General features: G+C 43.2%; 1 protein-coding gene across 5 annotated transcripts in view; it reads left to right on the top strand.

Annotated features, from left to right (window-relative positions):
- The window catches only part of anks1b (ankyrin repeat and sterile alpha motif domain containing 1B), a 216,610-nt gene that overhangs the window by 114,711 nt on the left and 85,869 nt on the right, over nt 1–16,030 (top strand). For 4 of the 5 annotated variants that reach the window (XM_086201956.1, XM_086201951.1, XM_086201952.1 and 1 more), the window contains 2 exons: nt 2,296–2,452; nt 13,174–13,310. In XM_086201956.1, coding sequence (XP_086058082.1) covers nt 2,296–2,452; nt 13,174–13,310 — 294 coding nt within the window. The remainder of the gene's footprint in view (nt 1–2,295; nt 2,453–13,173; nt 13,311–16,030) is intronic. The other variant, XM_086201954.1, reaches the window with a different exon arrangement.

Consider the following 16,030-nt stretch of genomic DNA (forward strand, 5'->3'; position numbering starts at 1 on the left):
TCCGTGGTGATGCTGCCGCGTTTCATCATGGAGGGATTGTAGACAGGAAAATCTGCAGCTTTCAAGAGGCTTGTTGAGGCTCTCGGTGAGGCGAGAGCTGAACAGATTCTCAAGCAGATTTTTTTTTTTTGGTTTGTTTTGTTTTTTTCTGAGGCCCAGCAGCCGGATGAAACTCAGTGCATGACAAGCGCGGAATTTTTTCTTCTCTGGATTCGACTGAACGCTTTCAGTTTACAAGTTGACCTTTTAATTCAACCCAACCAAAATAGAGCCTATGTTGGCTTAATATGACTTAGATCATATCAAAAATGTCAAAATAGAGGAAATATCTCAAACTTGAAAAGGTCAGACTTCTAAACAGTTATAAGGAAACTCGAGCAGCTGTGGAAAGGCTCTTTTTTGGGGGGGGGGGGGGGGTTCCTTAAGCTGTTTTGCAGTATAATTTTGGTCCCTGCCTAAGATTTTGACACAAACACATGAAAAAAAAAAAACGATTAAAAAATAGAAAAATTATCCTTTAAAGTAAAGGTTGCTGAGGTAAATTGCTTTCTTACAAAAACTATTAAGGTTTCAATTATTTTCCGCATTCATCAGAATTGTGACTACAAAATAGATTTGGTTTTGATCGATTCTACTTTGTGGCAACTTCTCAAACATACGGTACCTCAGGGGTTGTTTTCTTCCTTTTTTTGAATTTGTTCACAGCATGTGATGAGGCCCTCAGGCTGTTTCACCCACTGAGAATAAATTGCAACAGAAGCCACCTCTGTCATCAGCTTCATAAAAACTTAATACATTTTAAAACAAGCTGATTGTATCTCGTGTTTCAAGGTTCCAATTCTAACCCTGCCCAGAAGGTATCACGGCACTGTCCACATTTTCTTGTTCCTTTACGTCATAAAACCAATAATCCCACATCCCACAAACAGCATTTCAGTGTTATTTTGCAGTAATGTAGCTGCAACGTACTGTTCATTACAGGCACTTGAACACCTCACAGCAGTCACAAGATCGCTTGTATTTGATCGCCAATCTTTACCAGACACATATTTTTCTTTTTCTTGTGTACTTTAAAAAAAAAAAAAAAAAAATGGGGCCACAGGCTTGAACAGAGTGTGTTCTGAACATTGTCCTAATGAAAATCCAATTGTCCAAACCTTTAAAATGGACTAAATTCTTAGAGAAGCCTTGGAATACTTGGAATTTAACTTTCTTGTCTGTAATGAAATGGATTGTGCTATTCTACAGTAATCTTTCATGGACGTTATTCCATGAAGTGTTTTGATTTTGACTGCCAGTCAGAACATCTATAGCCTTTGGCGTCACGTAACATCCATTACATGCATTTTATGTTATGGACTTAAAAAAAAAAAAAAAAAAAATAGAGCAGAAAGAAAGGGGAAAAAAAGAAAAGAGAAAGAAAACAACTTGACATTCAACATCTGCTGCTGCCGCTCGCTGATGAATTTCCAAAGAACGCCGAGGCGACACAGAAATAGCCCGTGGCACAAAGCAACAAGCAAGGGAGAGCAGGCCTTGTCACATTTACACCAAGACATGGAAGGGACGTTAAAGAATCCAGAAGGCTGGGGCGTTGATTTCTAACATGGAACAGGTTATATTTCTGGGAATGTGGACAGAATGCAGAAGCTTGTTGGGAAAAACAGTTCATAGCAAGTTCAAGGGAAAGACCTGCAATATGTAGTAGTTTGGATACACGATAGCATGTTTGAGCAGTTGTATTACGTAATGTGTAGCAAGAGATATTTTGTGTAAAGGCTTTTTTCTGTGTGATTTGATGTTGGCAAATTAATTCCGCTTGCGTCACATTTGTTGTCTGAAGTGTTTTGTCTGTACCAAATGGCACTGACAGTACCTTTCGGTTTGGAGTATTTGAAATGAAAATTAAAATAAATCCCAATTAGAGTTTTAAAAAAAGGTTCAAGTCATAATTAACGAAAGGACACTTGTGTTCGTGTACTAAAAGGGTACGAGTGGTCATTGATATTCTATTACGGGTCCTTGAAAAGTCATAAAATTGATTCATCTTTAAAATGTCGCGGGTGGAAATATGGGAACCTTGTGTCTGTTATTTCTCGTCGACTTTCCAATGAAGCAAGAACCGGAGAGGATGAAAACATTAGAAAGTGACATGTTGCATCAAATATTGTTTTTTTTTCGGGCAACTTTTTTTTTATGTTTTCACATAAGTAAGACATGAGGGGAAAAAGTTTTGTATTTATCCATGTGGAGCCGTTTAAATCGTTCAATTCTTGCTCTCTCTTCTTCTCCAAGGACTCGAAGCGTTCAGCAGAGGTAGTTACCTCTCCATCCCTGGATGTTTTCCTCCCAGAGGACGAGGAGAACCCCTACGAGTCTGTGACGACCGCCGTCACCCGTAAACCTTCCTCTCTTGATATCAACTACCGGCTCAACACGTGTCCACGCAACGGTAGGACCAAGCAGAAAGCTACTTTATATGTTCACTAAAATGCAGCTCGGGGTGTCCTACATCTTTGCAGTTGTCCATGGCTTCTGTGTGTCATCTTACACAAGCCAAAATGCATCCAAGGATTTTGAGACATGATCAACTATTTTATTCAAGCCAGTGTCACATTTATGTAAAATTTTCTATCCATATTCTCTATAGCGCCAAATAGCCACTCTTTTTCTACCGTTCCAGTTAAGTCCTAAGTGCACAGACTCTTAAGCACCTTATGAATTTTACTTGGTGACAGAAAATGGTTCCTAATGGAGGCCGCGGTCACAGCAACAAGGTTCAGGTCCTGGTTGTACCAAGTCCTCTCTGTGATGTGCGTGCGAGTTTTCTCTTGTCGTTGTGAGATTTTGTAGGGGAAATCAAGGACATTGGTGTTCGTTCAGTGCTCCTGATCAAGGTAGAAAGAAATGGCGTTGGTGTGCAGGTGTTGCAAAATAGTTAAATGTTTCTGAGCGTTTTTATCTTAAAGGCAGAATTTAAAACAGAGCTGTTTTGCTGCACCTAATGAAGTGCCAACTATTCGGCGCTTGCTCCGCTCTTCCCCTGGTACTCTTTACGCTGTCTTCAAATCTTTTTCATTTCAGTTTAGCTCTCCAGCTAACCCTCCAGCTTTGCAGCGTTCACTCATCAGTTGTTTGGTCTATGGTGTTTCACTTCAACACCCACGGCAACAAACACCCACAGTGTTCTTCCCTTCCACTTAGCTCCCATAGCGATGCTACACACTGCAGGTTGTCACGGCAACTGCATCATCGGCTGGTGAGTCACCTGTATGTTGCCATGGGAACTACATTGGTAGTGACACCTCTCTCTTGCCGCCACCCCCCCCCGAGGCTTGTTTTGTTGGTATGTGTCCATGCCTGTGTCGTCCCACGAGAAGAGCTGACCTGTCAGAGTGTGTATGTGCGCGTGTGTGGGTGTGTGAACTAGGAGATAAGCTGCTATATGCCAAATTGTGTTTTGGTCTAAAATCGCTCCACTGATGTGAGTGAGTGATGTGGGTGTTGTGTTTGTTCTCAGCTCTCTTTGCGCTTTTTACCTGGCTAAATGAGAGATATATGCACTTAAAGAGAGAACAGTCAGGTGATAAAGTCATTTTCTTTTAATTGCTTCAAATGCCCAGAAATGCTTCACGCCACAAAAGCTGTGAATGCTATTACTCAGGCTGTAAAAAAAAAAGAAAAAAAAGAGGGATTTAGTCGACCAAGTCAGAGGGTTGTCTCAGGATAAACCATCTACTTGAGTGTGAGTGTGTGACACAGCAGGAGGGAAAAGCCTGTTTCTCTGCTTTGAGCCCGGTCACATGTCAAGCTAATTGGACATGGGTGGGAGTCAGCTTCCTTTTATCTGCCTCTGAGAGGAAGGATGTGATGATGAAGAAACACGGGGGAAAGGGTGATTGAGATGAGAGAAAGAGGGAATAGGGAGATCATAGCGTGTCTTGATGCATTGCACTGTAAAAAAAAAAAAAAAAAAGAATCTCGTTATGGCGTCTTTTAACGAGTCTGTAAATTCTCTCTGGTGGGAAATGATTTATTACAGAAGCACCTTTCCTGCTTCTATTTTTGTTTTCCACCTTTTGGTCTACCAGAGTGTTCTTCTGAAATCGCCCTGCTGAGAGCGCTTTGGGAGCACATAGTTGTTGTTTTGTTTGGGTTTTTTTTTTTTCAACTGGGATGCTTTGGTTGCAGTCATTCAGAATATACATGGCAGTTAAAAAAAAAAAGTCAGCACAAGGTGGAGCACTTCCTCTGGGCTTCGCTGCGGATGAAAGCAAGCAACAGGGAGAGAAGACAGAGCCGCCGCCGCCGCTGTTCCATATCAGATTTCGACGGCAAGGAAACATTACAGCGTGTCGTTCGGCGCTCATACATGTAGGATGCGTGACAGTTTGGTATTTTTCCGGTGTTGACTCTACTGTGATTGGGAGACTCTGTAACAAGCACGACATTTACCTCAAATTTGTCAAATCTCAGCGATAAAAATCCAAATGCTCGTCGCTAAAGGCATTAAGCGCTCATGTCCACTGAAAACAAATGATAATGTTTTCGTCGTCAAAAAAAAAGACTTAGCCGGACCAACCTTCTCACACACATGTTACATGTGTCAAATGTCAGAGGGTTGCTTGTCGTGGTGAGGTTTAGCTCATTATTTAACTTCCGGACAGCTGTTTTGCTCACTCTTTAACCAGGGTTGGGCTGAGAGATTTGTTTACAGGGGCATCTGGCAGCGTAAGCCCTGCCTGGTATCCTCCTCCGCTGCTGGGTAGCTGTCTGCAACTGTCTCCCAGTTAAGGATTCCAAGCCTCCGCAGCTCTCTCTGAAGCCTCAAAACAATCAGGTGGTTTTATCCAAAATCCATCTGGTGGCTGTCACTCAGCCTAGACGCTGCAAAAAAAAAAAAAAAGAGAGAGAGAAAAACACCAGGGAACCAGCTCTCAGTGAGAAGTGGCACCTGAAAGTAACTTCCTGCTCTTCCATGTTTTGGCTTCTTGGATTTCTCTCTCCCCCTCATCCTCGTCCTTTGTCTAGCTGCAGCTGTTGTCCTGAGATTCTCTACAACCTGTTAGAGGCATCATCCCACATGTGACGCTGCTGGATTCATGAAAGCTCGCATGGCATTGTTATGCACAGTATCCCGTCGCACCATATGCCTCCTGCCATGTCTCTGACATAGCAACTGTCATTTCTGACAGCAAATAAATGGGATTCTCTTCTTTATAATGCAAAGTAAGCTGAGTACATACTTGGGTGTATAATCCTAACACTGAGCCCTGTATATTAACTCAGGATTATACTTATTGTGTTGGATGGATTCCTTTCTGATGGAATTTCATTTGTTTCCAATGAGAAAATCCATTTTTGCTGCACCGCTTGGCTGCATATGAATTTTATATCTGCATGCCTTGTGCAAATGTTTTGTTCCTACATGTGCAAAGATTAAGATGAAAAACATCTGCATGTAATTTGAGCCGTCGCCAAGGAAAACACAATTTCATTTCTGGACGTGACAAATACAGAGGATGTGTTCTTAACACAGAATATATTAGAAAATCCATATTAACTTCAGATTTTCCTGCATGCGTTTGGCTTTTCCACCATGTGAAAAGAGAGCACTAGCTCAGACAGGTCAAGCTCCTCACACTTGTGTGTCAATGGATAAGCTGACTCAAGCTAGCCCACCTCGGCCGCCGGTCCAGTTCCAGTTCCTTCTGCTGGATCAGCTGATTGTCTCCCATGAACTCTAATGGCAAACATCACTCAAGGCTCCTCATTTAAGCTGCTTCTGCCTGCCAACTCTCTTTGCTTCATCTGCATGCTGTCTAGCAACCCTCCAGCCCAACTGCTGCTTTACATGCTGAATCTGATTTAATCAGTGTCACTCCCATTGCCATTATTGTTACAGACTCTGCTCTTTATCCCATGGGGGTCTTAGTTTCTGCCGCCCTGCCTGTCTTTAGCTTCCCCACGTACGTAGAAGGCTACGTACTGTAGGTCCCATAACAGTAACCTGACATGTCAGAACCATCTGGGAAGTCCTCCATAGAAACTGGAAAAAACTTTCAAGGAGTACTTGGCCGCTGATCAGAGGAACCGTTCTATCAGCATTGATCATGTTAAATTTAACCAATCAGATCAATGAACTAATGTAAAAGCTGAAACCAGTTAGTAGAAAAACACCTTTTCAGTGGAGAAAAGTCTTTTTTTTTATCTGCTTTAAAAGAAGAAATAGGGTACATTTCTGAGAGCCACCATTGTTGCTTTCAGTGTTGTTTTCGTCACGCTGGACGAAAACGAAAATGACGACGTCAGACCCCTTTTTTCCATGACGAAAATGAGACAAAGACGAACGTCACCATCGCCCTGTAAAGACTGAAAAGTGACGAAATTTTATACATTTTCGTCTGACGAGAACGAGACGCGACTAAATTGTTAGTGGGTGACCGATCAAAGTTTGAAAACATGCATTTTTTTCCCGCCAAGTAGAACATGCGTGCAATGTCAATCAAGAACTCAAACATCAGCCTGAAGTTTTGTGGTGGTGGTGGTGGTTAAACCTCCCCCGTGGTACAGAGAGCGCTTCCTAGTGCTACATGCTAAAGCTAGAATGAATGGGGCTGCCAGGGGCCCTGCTAATGTTGGCTGGTTTAAACCAGCCCTTCTATTAATTTAGCATGTTATGAATAAAACCCCTGTCCCTTTGTGGCCGGGTGGTAGGTGGAATGCTTTGACCCAAGTTTGTGGGACTGGGAAACACGGTAGTCTTCAGACCTGCTGCTGTTCCCTATCTAAGCAACACACGTGGATGCTTTAACCAACAATAGCAGCTAAAGCCAATATGTAGGATATGTGGTCATTCATATGGAAGTCAAGTGTGCTTTTATTTTTGTTTAATCCTATTTTATTGTGATACAATACTCATATTGTGTGCCAGTGTGTTGTCTGCCTCTGCAACAAAATAATAAAAGTAAAAGGTAGAGAAAGAAAAAGAGGGGAAAAAACTCACCTTGGAAAGTTAGATCAGTTTCAGTCTGCTTCATTCTAATACCTGTATTGGCCTATAAAACCTTTGAGTTTGCGTCGACAAAAACTAGACTAAAACTATCAAGGATAGAAATGACTAAAATGTGACTAAAACTAAGAAGCATTTAGTCCAAAAGACTAAGACTAAAACTAAATCTGAAAAGTCTGCCAAAAACAACACTGGTATCTTTGAGTAGACAAAATAGTCTCAAAAGGATGCCGACTGGCCTGTAGGACTTCAGGCAAGGACGCATCTGCAGTCTTGTGAGATCTCATGGTCTTGTTAATCCAGCTGCCTCACAAGGTAGTCGTGACAAGACTCATACTCCCAAATTAAAATTACTACAACAGCTATTTAGTTTTCTGCTCTGACCCAAGTGGTCTTGACTGAACGACGTTGAAGGAAATTGACAGAAACTCTGGCTTTTGGGAGCAATAACGCTAACGCCCAAATTTGATTCCCGATCTGGGTCGCGTCTGTCAGTCATGTCTGTATCACATGACTATTCCTGGGGAGTAACGCATGACATCAGCCTGTCTCTACAGTATCTATGAGCCTTGACTGCAAGTGGTACAACAGCAACTCATTGCTGGGTGTGAGTGTGTTGTGATGCAGGTTTGAATGAGCCGATTCTTTCAAAGTTAGGCAAAGTTTGGAAAAGCTATTTGTTTTGGGGTTCTTTGGGGGGGGGGGGTTATTTTCATAATTCAACTCTGAAATTTCTATAATTAAATATATTTTGTTTTGTCACATTTAACTTTATTCCAAAGGGAGTCAGGGGGGGGGTGACAAGGGACCCCGGGTGTAGCCTTGCCAGCCTTCAGTCACATGGAGCCGGTGGCCACTGTTGCCAAGCAGGAAGAGCAAAAATGTTTCTTTGCTGCTATGGAGCAACTCCTCCTGAGATAAATACACACTTGTCTCCGACTAGTAAACAAGTCACTGCTGACGTGTGCAACATGAAACTGTTTCTCTGTGTGTGTGTTCTTCAATCGTGCCGCGTGTCTGAGTGAACTTTCTTCTCAGAAAATGGGTCAATGCTCAGGTGGAGATTTGGAATTGAACATTTCTGGAGGCAGTGCAGAGAAAGCCATCGTCCTTTTTCTGTCTTTCATGGTTGTTCACTGGAAACTGTTGTTTGACAGTTGTTTTTTTATTCCCTGAGCTCTTTCTCCCAGTACGGGTGGTGTGTATTGGCGGTGTGACTATTTGGTTGATCATATATTAATTTGATCTTTCTTGATAGTCGTATCAACGCGTTTGCATAATGTCAGGAAAAGAAAGTGAAGTGTGAAAGTGTGGAAGTGTGACGGCGATCTCCGCCCCGCTGCGTGAAAAGCAGCCACAGGTGCACACACACTTCAACACACCCACCTGTGTGTTTCAAAAGTGTTTTACTCTCCCTCCTATATAAACTTCCCTCAGTTCTCTCGGTGGACAGAGCCGTGATGGTGCTACGTCTCGCCTCATTTAACCCACTCTGGGTGACGCTAGAGGCTTAGAGTGGCTAATGGCGGCAAGTAGGAACTCCAGGGCTTCACTATTAAAAGGGTCGAGGCCCATTGACTTGTTGAAAGAGAGGCAATAGAGAGGCTTCCTCTTTGGCTGCCAGTGAATGTATAGTAAAAAATGTTAGCACTTCCTCACACTTTCATAGTTCCACATTCGGACGATTGATTTTTAGTTTGGGGTCAATTTGTCAACTCTGGTTTGCTTTTCATGTTCAAGTCATTTTTAAGAAGGAATGAATAAGTTACCCTGTGAAGGTTTTGTAAAAATACTTTAACCTGGGAGGTATTGAGATCTCCAGCTTATGTCTGTCTGTTTTTAAGCGGCATATCTCCAAAATGAATTAATGGATATTGATTAACATTTGTTGGAAAGATTTATATCACAACAAGAAATGATGATTAAATGCTTCAACTAATGTTTGGAGGCAATCTGCATCAAATTGTAGATCCTGGATTTCTAAAGCTGTTTTTGGTCCCTGGCAGGATAGAGATACTCGAGAGTTCTGGTCACGGACGAATTTCAATCCAAGTCCCTGTCAAGGTGAAATGGTTTAAAGAAGAACTCTTCAGCTTCCAGAAATCATTTTAATTTTCATTCTGGATCAGTGATCCAGAAGACCTTTTTTTTTTTTTGGGCTATTGGGAAGAAAATTGATGAACTGATTAGATAATATTCTGTACCCACCTAACATTCTTAGCGGAGGAGAAACGAAAGGGATGGAGTGTAATTATTAATTAATAAAGAATTGTCTCATATTTCCTTTTGCGTAATCCAACCTGGATATCAAGAGACTAAAGGTCTTTGCTGTTGAACATTTCTGCCCCTGCAATGGAGACGCTTTTAGTTGAATAATTTTGTGTCTTCTTACAGGGTATTCTGTCTTTGGGGCGAACACACACACACACACACACACACACACACACACACACACACACACACACACACACACACACACACAGTTGAAGTACTTCACGCTGGAGTGGCATAGAGGCAGAACCATCAGCATGAAAAACACATCCGAAACTGACAGTGTCTGTCTTGTTAGGTGAACAGGAAGGGGAGAGTTGATTTTTTTTTTTTTTTTTTTTTAACATGCGTGCACTCCAAGCATCTCCCCCAAGTACAAACTGCTGTATTAACCAGCCGCCTGCAGCCTTGGACAGAAGCACATCGCAGACGCATTCATTTGAATTTCGTTATGAGTTAGTTTTTTATTCATATAGATTTGCTCAAGTGTCTGATTCTTTTATGTTGTTGAAATTAAAGGGACAGTTCACCCCCCCCCCCCCCCCGCCATGTCTACTCACCTTCATGCACATGTAAGTTTCTCACGTAAAAGAGTTGCGGTAATCTCCAAAACAACTGAACTGAACTGAACGGTGAACAATGTTCATGTGTTAAAAAATATCTATGCATTTCATTTGACGGGTCCTTGAATCCTCAAAATTGTTCAGTAGACTGATGCCATGTTGTACTGCGTTCTGACATAGTACACAAGGAATATCAGCGTCCTGTGAAACTTTAAAGTTTCACATTTTCCCATAGGCTGCACCGCTGTAGTCTCCCACACTGCAAACACAGATAAACATAAACATATGGATATAAACAGATGATGTATAATCTCCTCCAGGTATTAGAATACACCCAGGCATGTTTATGAACCCTTCCATGTGCACTCCCATGTTTATCACCTCCCCTTTGGCATCGAAGGCTGAGTGTTGCCAAGACACGCAAACACACACACACGCAAACACACACACACACACACACACACACACACACACACACACACACACATCTTCAAAGCCTCAGTGCTGACGGGCTTATTTACTCTCAAAGACAAAACCTCTCTCTCTCTCTCACTCACACTCTCTCATGCTCTCACTCTCTCTATATCTATGCGCACATTTAATTGTTTCTAGGCAGCTCTTACAGTATGTGTTGTATTTTTATGTTTGTGTTTGAGCACGCATGAAGTCACTTGGAGGTTGAAAGGTGTGAGATCTTGCTGTGAGGCTCTGTCACTTTATCTGAAGGAGTCAAGCGTGTAATTATGTGTCCACCAAGTCTGCACCCAGACTGTTGAAATTCAAAATAAATGTTATAAATAACTGAGTCCATTATTCGTCACCTAGCCAATAGAAACTTCAGATTTTAAAGCCCTTTGTCAAGTGAATTTTATTTTTATAGCAACAAATGACCAAAAAGTTACCCATGACTCTTTCTAGATAGAGCAGGAGCCAATTGATTAGACCTTTACATTTAGGTCCATTTATTTTACAGAGACCCAACATTTCTCCCACAGTTCGCTTCAAATTAGCTTTGCAATCAAATGGAAACCTAAATCATCCTCAAGCAGCGGTGTCACGATCACCTGTAGAGTCGATCCATGCTGTTGACGGTGGACCAGAGAGAAAAACAACCTGCTAACATTCTGGTTAAAACACACACACACACACACACACACACACACAGATTAAAACGTAGTTCGTGTAATTACAGGACACTGTTGCATTAATATTATCATTATCCAAAACAGCAGCAGCAGCTCCACATGTTTGTCTCTCTGCCTTATTCTCCCTCAATTATTAAAACAACACAAATGGTGCTTTTATTCCCATTTTTTAAGTCTAAATTGTGGTAAGGGAGGCCCATGTACTGTACTTTTAAATGATCTCTCCGGAGCAAATATGATTGCACTCTCACCTGTAAGTGATGTCATGCTGCATGTGTGTGCGTATGGCTGGGTTTAACACCATAATTGGATGATATTTTTGTGTCTGACAGATTCCATGTCGGTAGGGAGCAGCAGACAGAAAAGGTGTGTGCGTGCGTGCGTGCGCGTGCGTGTGTGTGTGTGTGTGTGTGTAGCAGTTTATTGGGAAAGGTATATTGGCCGTGTCCCCTTCAGTTGATTAAGACAAATGCTTCCTTCCTGTGAAATTAAATTTGGGCTTCTTCAGCACTTAGCTCAGCCTTCTGTCTCTTCCTCTTTTCTCTGTGTTGAGCTTTTTCTTTCTTCCCTCTATTAAGTAATCATACGCTAGGGAAATTAGCTTGGACATTCATGTCGTGTCTTTGTGTGTGTGTGTGTGTGTGTGTGTGTGTGTGTGTGTGTGTGTGTGTGTGTGTGTGTGTGTGTGTGTGAGAGAGAGAGAGAGATCAACTACTCTGGGCAGCTGTCATATTGTCCTGCTGCGGTTGTTGCCACAACTTGTCAATTTAGAAAATGCACTCTCCTCACGTCTCTTCCACCTCTGTGGTTTCACTTATGTGCTATTCGCTATTCGGAGGAAACACACTGTGTGAAACATTAAGATCACCAGCTGCCATCAAACTGAATCTTTGCCGTTTTCGCTTGTTGTCTTGTGCAACGAGAGGAAGATGAGCATTTGGAGAGTGGCGGAGAAATTAATGATCCTGCCCCCTTCTCTAATGGGTTCCTCTTTAGGCTCTGCCCCCCCCCCCCCCCACACACACACACACACACTCACTAAATTTCACGTTTCATGTCAGCTCACTAGTTTTTGCATAATACTGCTGACAGGCAAACAAGCAAACAGCACTAAAATCATCTTCTCCCAGGCAGAGGCGGTGCGGTGATAATAGCAGTGATAGCTAAGAGGGTAAAGACTGCTGCCAAAACAAACTTGATATCAGGATCTGCATGGAATCCTACACATTCACAGTGAACTGATTAAATAGGATTTAGCACAGAAAAAAGAAAAAAGAGGGCAGTAAAAAAAAATTCATGAAATTAATTTTACATTTTTAAATTGACCACATGTGAACATTTGAAAGTTTATTTTTATTACGTTATGATATTTATTGTGTTAGAACGTGAAATTTGTTTTACACCGATGAATTATTTTGTCGGAAAAAGTCATGACAAGACCAGTCAAGGGAATTTGGAAGGATAAATAAAACCATGAAACACTGTTTTAAAAACTAACAACTCTAACTGGGCGCGCCAACATAGACAACAAGCTACGAGCTCATTTTGATCCCGGTGAGCCGTCCTCTGGGCCCTCCGTCTCTATTTGCTTCAGAATTAGAGCAGAGGGACCGTTTACAAAGTGCCAAGCCGAAAAGAAATACTACCAACACATTCAGTCACTTCACTTCAATACACTCGTATATCGTCTGTCGGAGCATCGGCACTCTGGCTATTTACTGAAGGCAAAACCAGTCACATCCTCATCCTGGACCTGACTACTAGACATGGAGCCTCGTTAATGTCCCAGGGTCATTCTAGCACCTGTAGTTTTGAATGATTTATATCCAAGATGATTCATGAGGGCCCCTGAGGAAAGACATATTTTCTCACCTCAGTTGACACCATCTACTATGGTCTTGACACTCCTGAGAGTGGAACCCTGTGTCTTGCTCCATCCAGACCATGCAGGTCATAGTTTTGAGCCAGTACCATGATCCTGTTGTCATAGCGACCGTATCTGAAGACATAACTTTTGAGTATTGTCTGATACTGGCGTTGTTCTGACTTCCTGATGACTCAGATTCTAGTGCACATCGGTGCTGATTGCAAAACAAAATCAAATGCTGCCAGAAGAAAATATTTCCTGTCTCTCTGTCTGTCTGTCTGTCTGTTTGTCTCTCTCACTCTCTCCCTCTCCAAGGTCACTCGTCCCATGTAACGGTGAGCGAGGGGGAGCACGGTAACCATGGACACAGCTCAACCGGCCCCACTCCAGACTGCTCGCCCCCTTCCCCCGACACAGCCCTGAAGAACATTGAAAGAGTCATCCGCCCACAGGTGAGTGTGCGCAAGTGCACACACACAAACACACACACACACACACACACACACACACACACACACACACACAAACATTCTCTCTATCTCTAATGAATGTGTTGTAGAAGCAACTGATGCATCATTGAACGAAACAGAATCCACCAACAAGTGGCTTAAACATCTGCATGCGCGCACACACACACACACACACACACACACACTCTGTCTCTCTCTTTTTTCTCCATACAAAATTGCAGTGAAGGATGTCATGTCGAGGTGTCACTCCCATCCTCAGTTCGTGATCAGGTCAAGAACCCAGTCCAACAAAGTGTTAATATTCAGTTGCGTCCTGGCAGCCTGAAGGTGGGCTCAGCATCAGGAATGACTCATGCACACTTTGTGTGGAATCTAATAAATATGCTGCATTAGGATTATTTCTGGGAGCAGGCCTCTTGGGCATTAAAGACATAAATATGAATGTCTTCCATCAAAATATTAGACAAAGATAATGTTCTCTACATTCTAAACCCTCAAATATCTTCCGTCTTTCTGCACAAGGACACTGCCCGTTGTTTGTTACTCCGTGGATTGTTTGATTTCAAAAGTCCTCCTCTCTAATCTGACGTTATCAGACCTCTCACTTTGGTTTCTGACTTTCTCTTTGATCTAGGAGTAATGACTTTGATCTCTGATTTACAACTGACATGGCAACTACATTGCCACCTGTTTTTTTTTTTGTTTTTTTTGGCGTACTTGTTATTTCAGGGCAGGGCCATTGGGTTGCATGTTGTCAAAAAACCTTGCTGACAACATTGATCTGTGGAACTACTTGTCATGATGTGTTCTGTGGTTCTTGAGTGCAACACATACACACACATACACACACACACACACAGTAGTTACTCTTTTCCATTTCTTCATGGACGCCTTGCAGCATTTTCCAGACAGCCAAATGTTGGTCATGGCCAAATTTATATGTGATGATACCTCCTCTCCATCCATTGGGGTGTCTGACGGTCTAGGCTGCCCCAACGGAGGACTGCCCCACTACTAGACTGCTCCACTGCTAGACTGCTCCACCGCTAGACTGCTCCACCGCTAGACTGCTCCACCGCTAGACTGCCCCACTGCTAGACTGCTCCACTGCTAGACTGCTCCACCGCTAGACTGCCCCACCGCTAGACTGCCCCACTGCTAGACTGCTCCACTGCTAGACTGCTCCACCGCTAGACTGCTCCACCGCTAGACTGCCCCACTGCTAGACTGCCCCACTACTAGACTGCTCCACTGCTAGACTGCCCCACTGCTAGACTGCTCCACCGCTAGACTGCCCCACCGCTAGACTGCCCCACCGCTAGACTGCTCCACCGCTAGACTGCCCCACCGCTAGACTGCTCCACCGCTAGACTGCCCCACTGCTAGACTGCCCCACTACTAGACTGCTCCACCGCTAGACTGCCCCACCGCTAGACTGCCCCACCGCTAGACTGCCCCACCGCTAGACTGCCCCACCGCTAGACTGCTCCACCGCTAGACTGCTCCACCGCTAGGCTGCCCCACTGCAAGACTGCTCTACTGGTTTTGCCTTTGAGTAATCCTGGCATCAGTTACTTTAGTGGCAGCCAAGAAATCGCTCTGGGAGCTGAGCAGCGGTTGTTGTTGGCCTTCTTTGTCGCCTCTGCTTTTGCGCTGTCATCTCAGACCTGAGACTCCACCTTATCGATCTGATGAACGGTTGTTAAGATAATTCAGTCACAGATGGACTCTTGCTTTATTAGTCAGGGTGTTATTCCTGTAACAACCTTGAACAGAGGACAGAACATTTATAGGATTGGACTGGTAACTCCACATCAGCATTCAGCAATTCAAATGCAGCCGCAAATGAACCTCGTTAGTGACGTGTGATTCATAAAGTCATCTCACTCCTGTCACCGGGAAGATGGTATTAGACACAAGAGCAGCGTGAACACTTCGCACCTTGGTAATTAAAGCCAGTTGTTGTCTCAGGCTGTGGATTATGTGTGACAGAACACTGAAAGAACATCTGTCTTTGCTGCTGTTGAGCGTCACGATGGATCATAAAGTGGGAGCTCAAGCAAAAGGTCTGACAGTGACGTGAGATAATTACCTGGTAAAGTCATTTTTAAATCAAGTGTTTCCCTTCAAAAGGAACCCCACTTGTTTCCTCATTATCATCAACTTTTATTGAGAGCTTTTTAAAAAAAAATTTTAATCATATCTTTCTTTCAACTCTCCTTCGCTCACCTCATCTGCCCGTCAATCCTTCTCTCCCGTCACCTCCTCTCATCACGGGCCTGTCTTTAGCATGTTAACTAATGTGTGTGTAGAGAGATCCCATGCGGCGCTCAGCGGGCCCCCTCCCATTCAGCTTGAAGCGCAAATAATCAAGGATCACCGGAGTTCAGTTTTATAGCTCCAAATTAGTTGTCTCAAATTCATTTCATTTCATGTTAGTGCTCCCGCCGGTTATTTCATCAGTATTCACTGTAAGCACACGCTCCAATGCACACAAACATACCAATGAGTGGTGCAGCCTGTACACAAGAGTGTGGTGTCGCGCTGCAGTCCTTCCTGTTTGCTGTGATAGAATATTAATGTTTTCCTGTCGGGCTTCCAGGAGGGTATGTCTGTGTGTGTGTGTGTGTGTGTGGGGGGGGGGGGTCATTTGGGATAATGAGAGATTAAATTACTCTTTTGCTTTTTAAGGCACTGCATTT

The sequence above is a fragment of the Aulostomus chinensis genome, chromosome 4 (assembly GCF_037954235.1).
Source record: "Aulostomus chinensis isolate RoL2024-O1b breed Wild chromosome 4, RoL_Achi_v1.0, whole genome shotgun sequence".
Taxonomy (NCBI): Eukaryota; Metazoa; Chordata; class Actinopteri; order Syngnathiformes; family Aulostomidae; genus Aulostomus; species Aulostomus chinensis.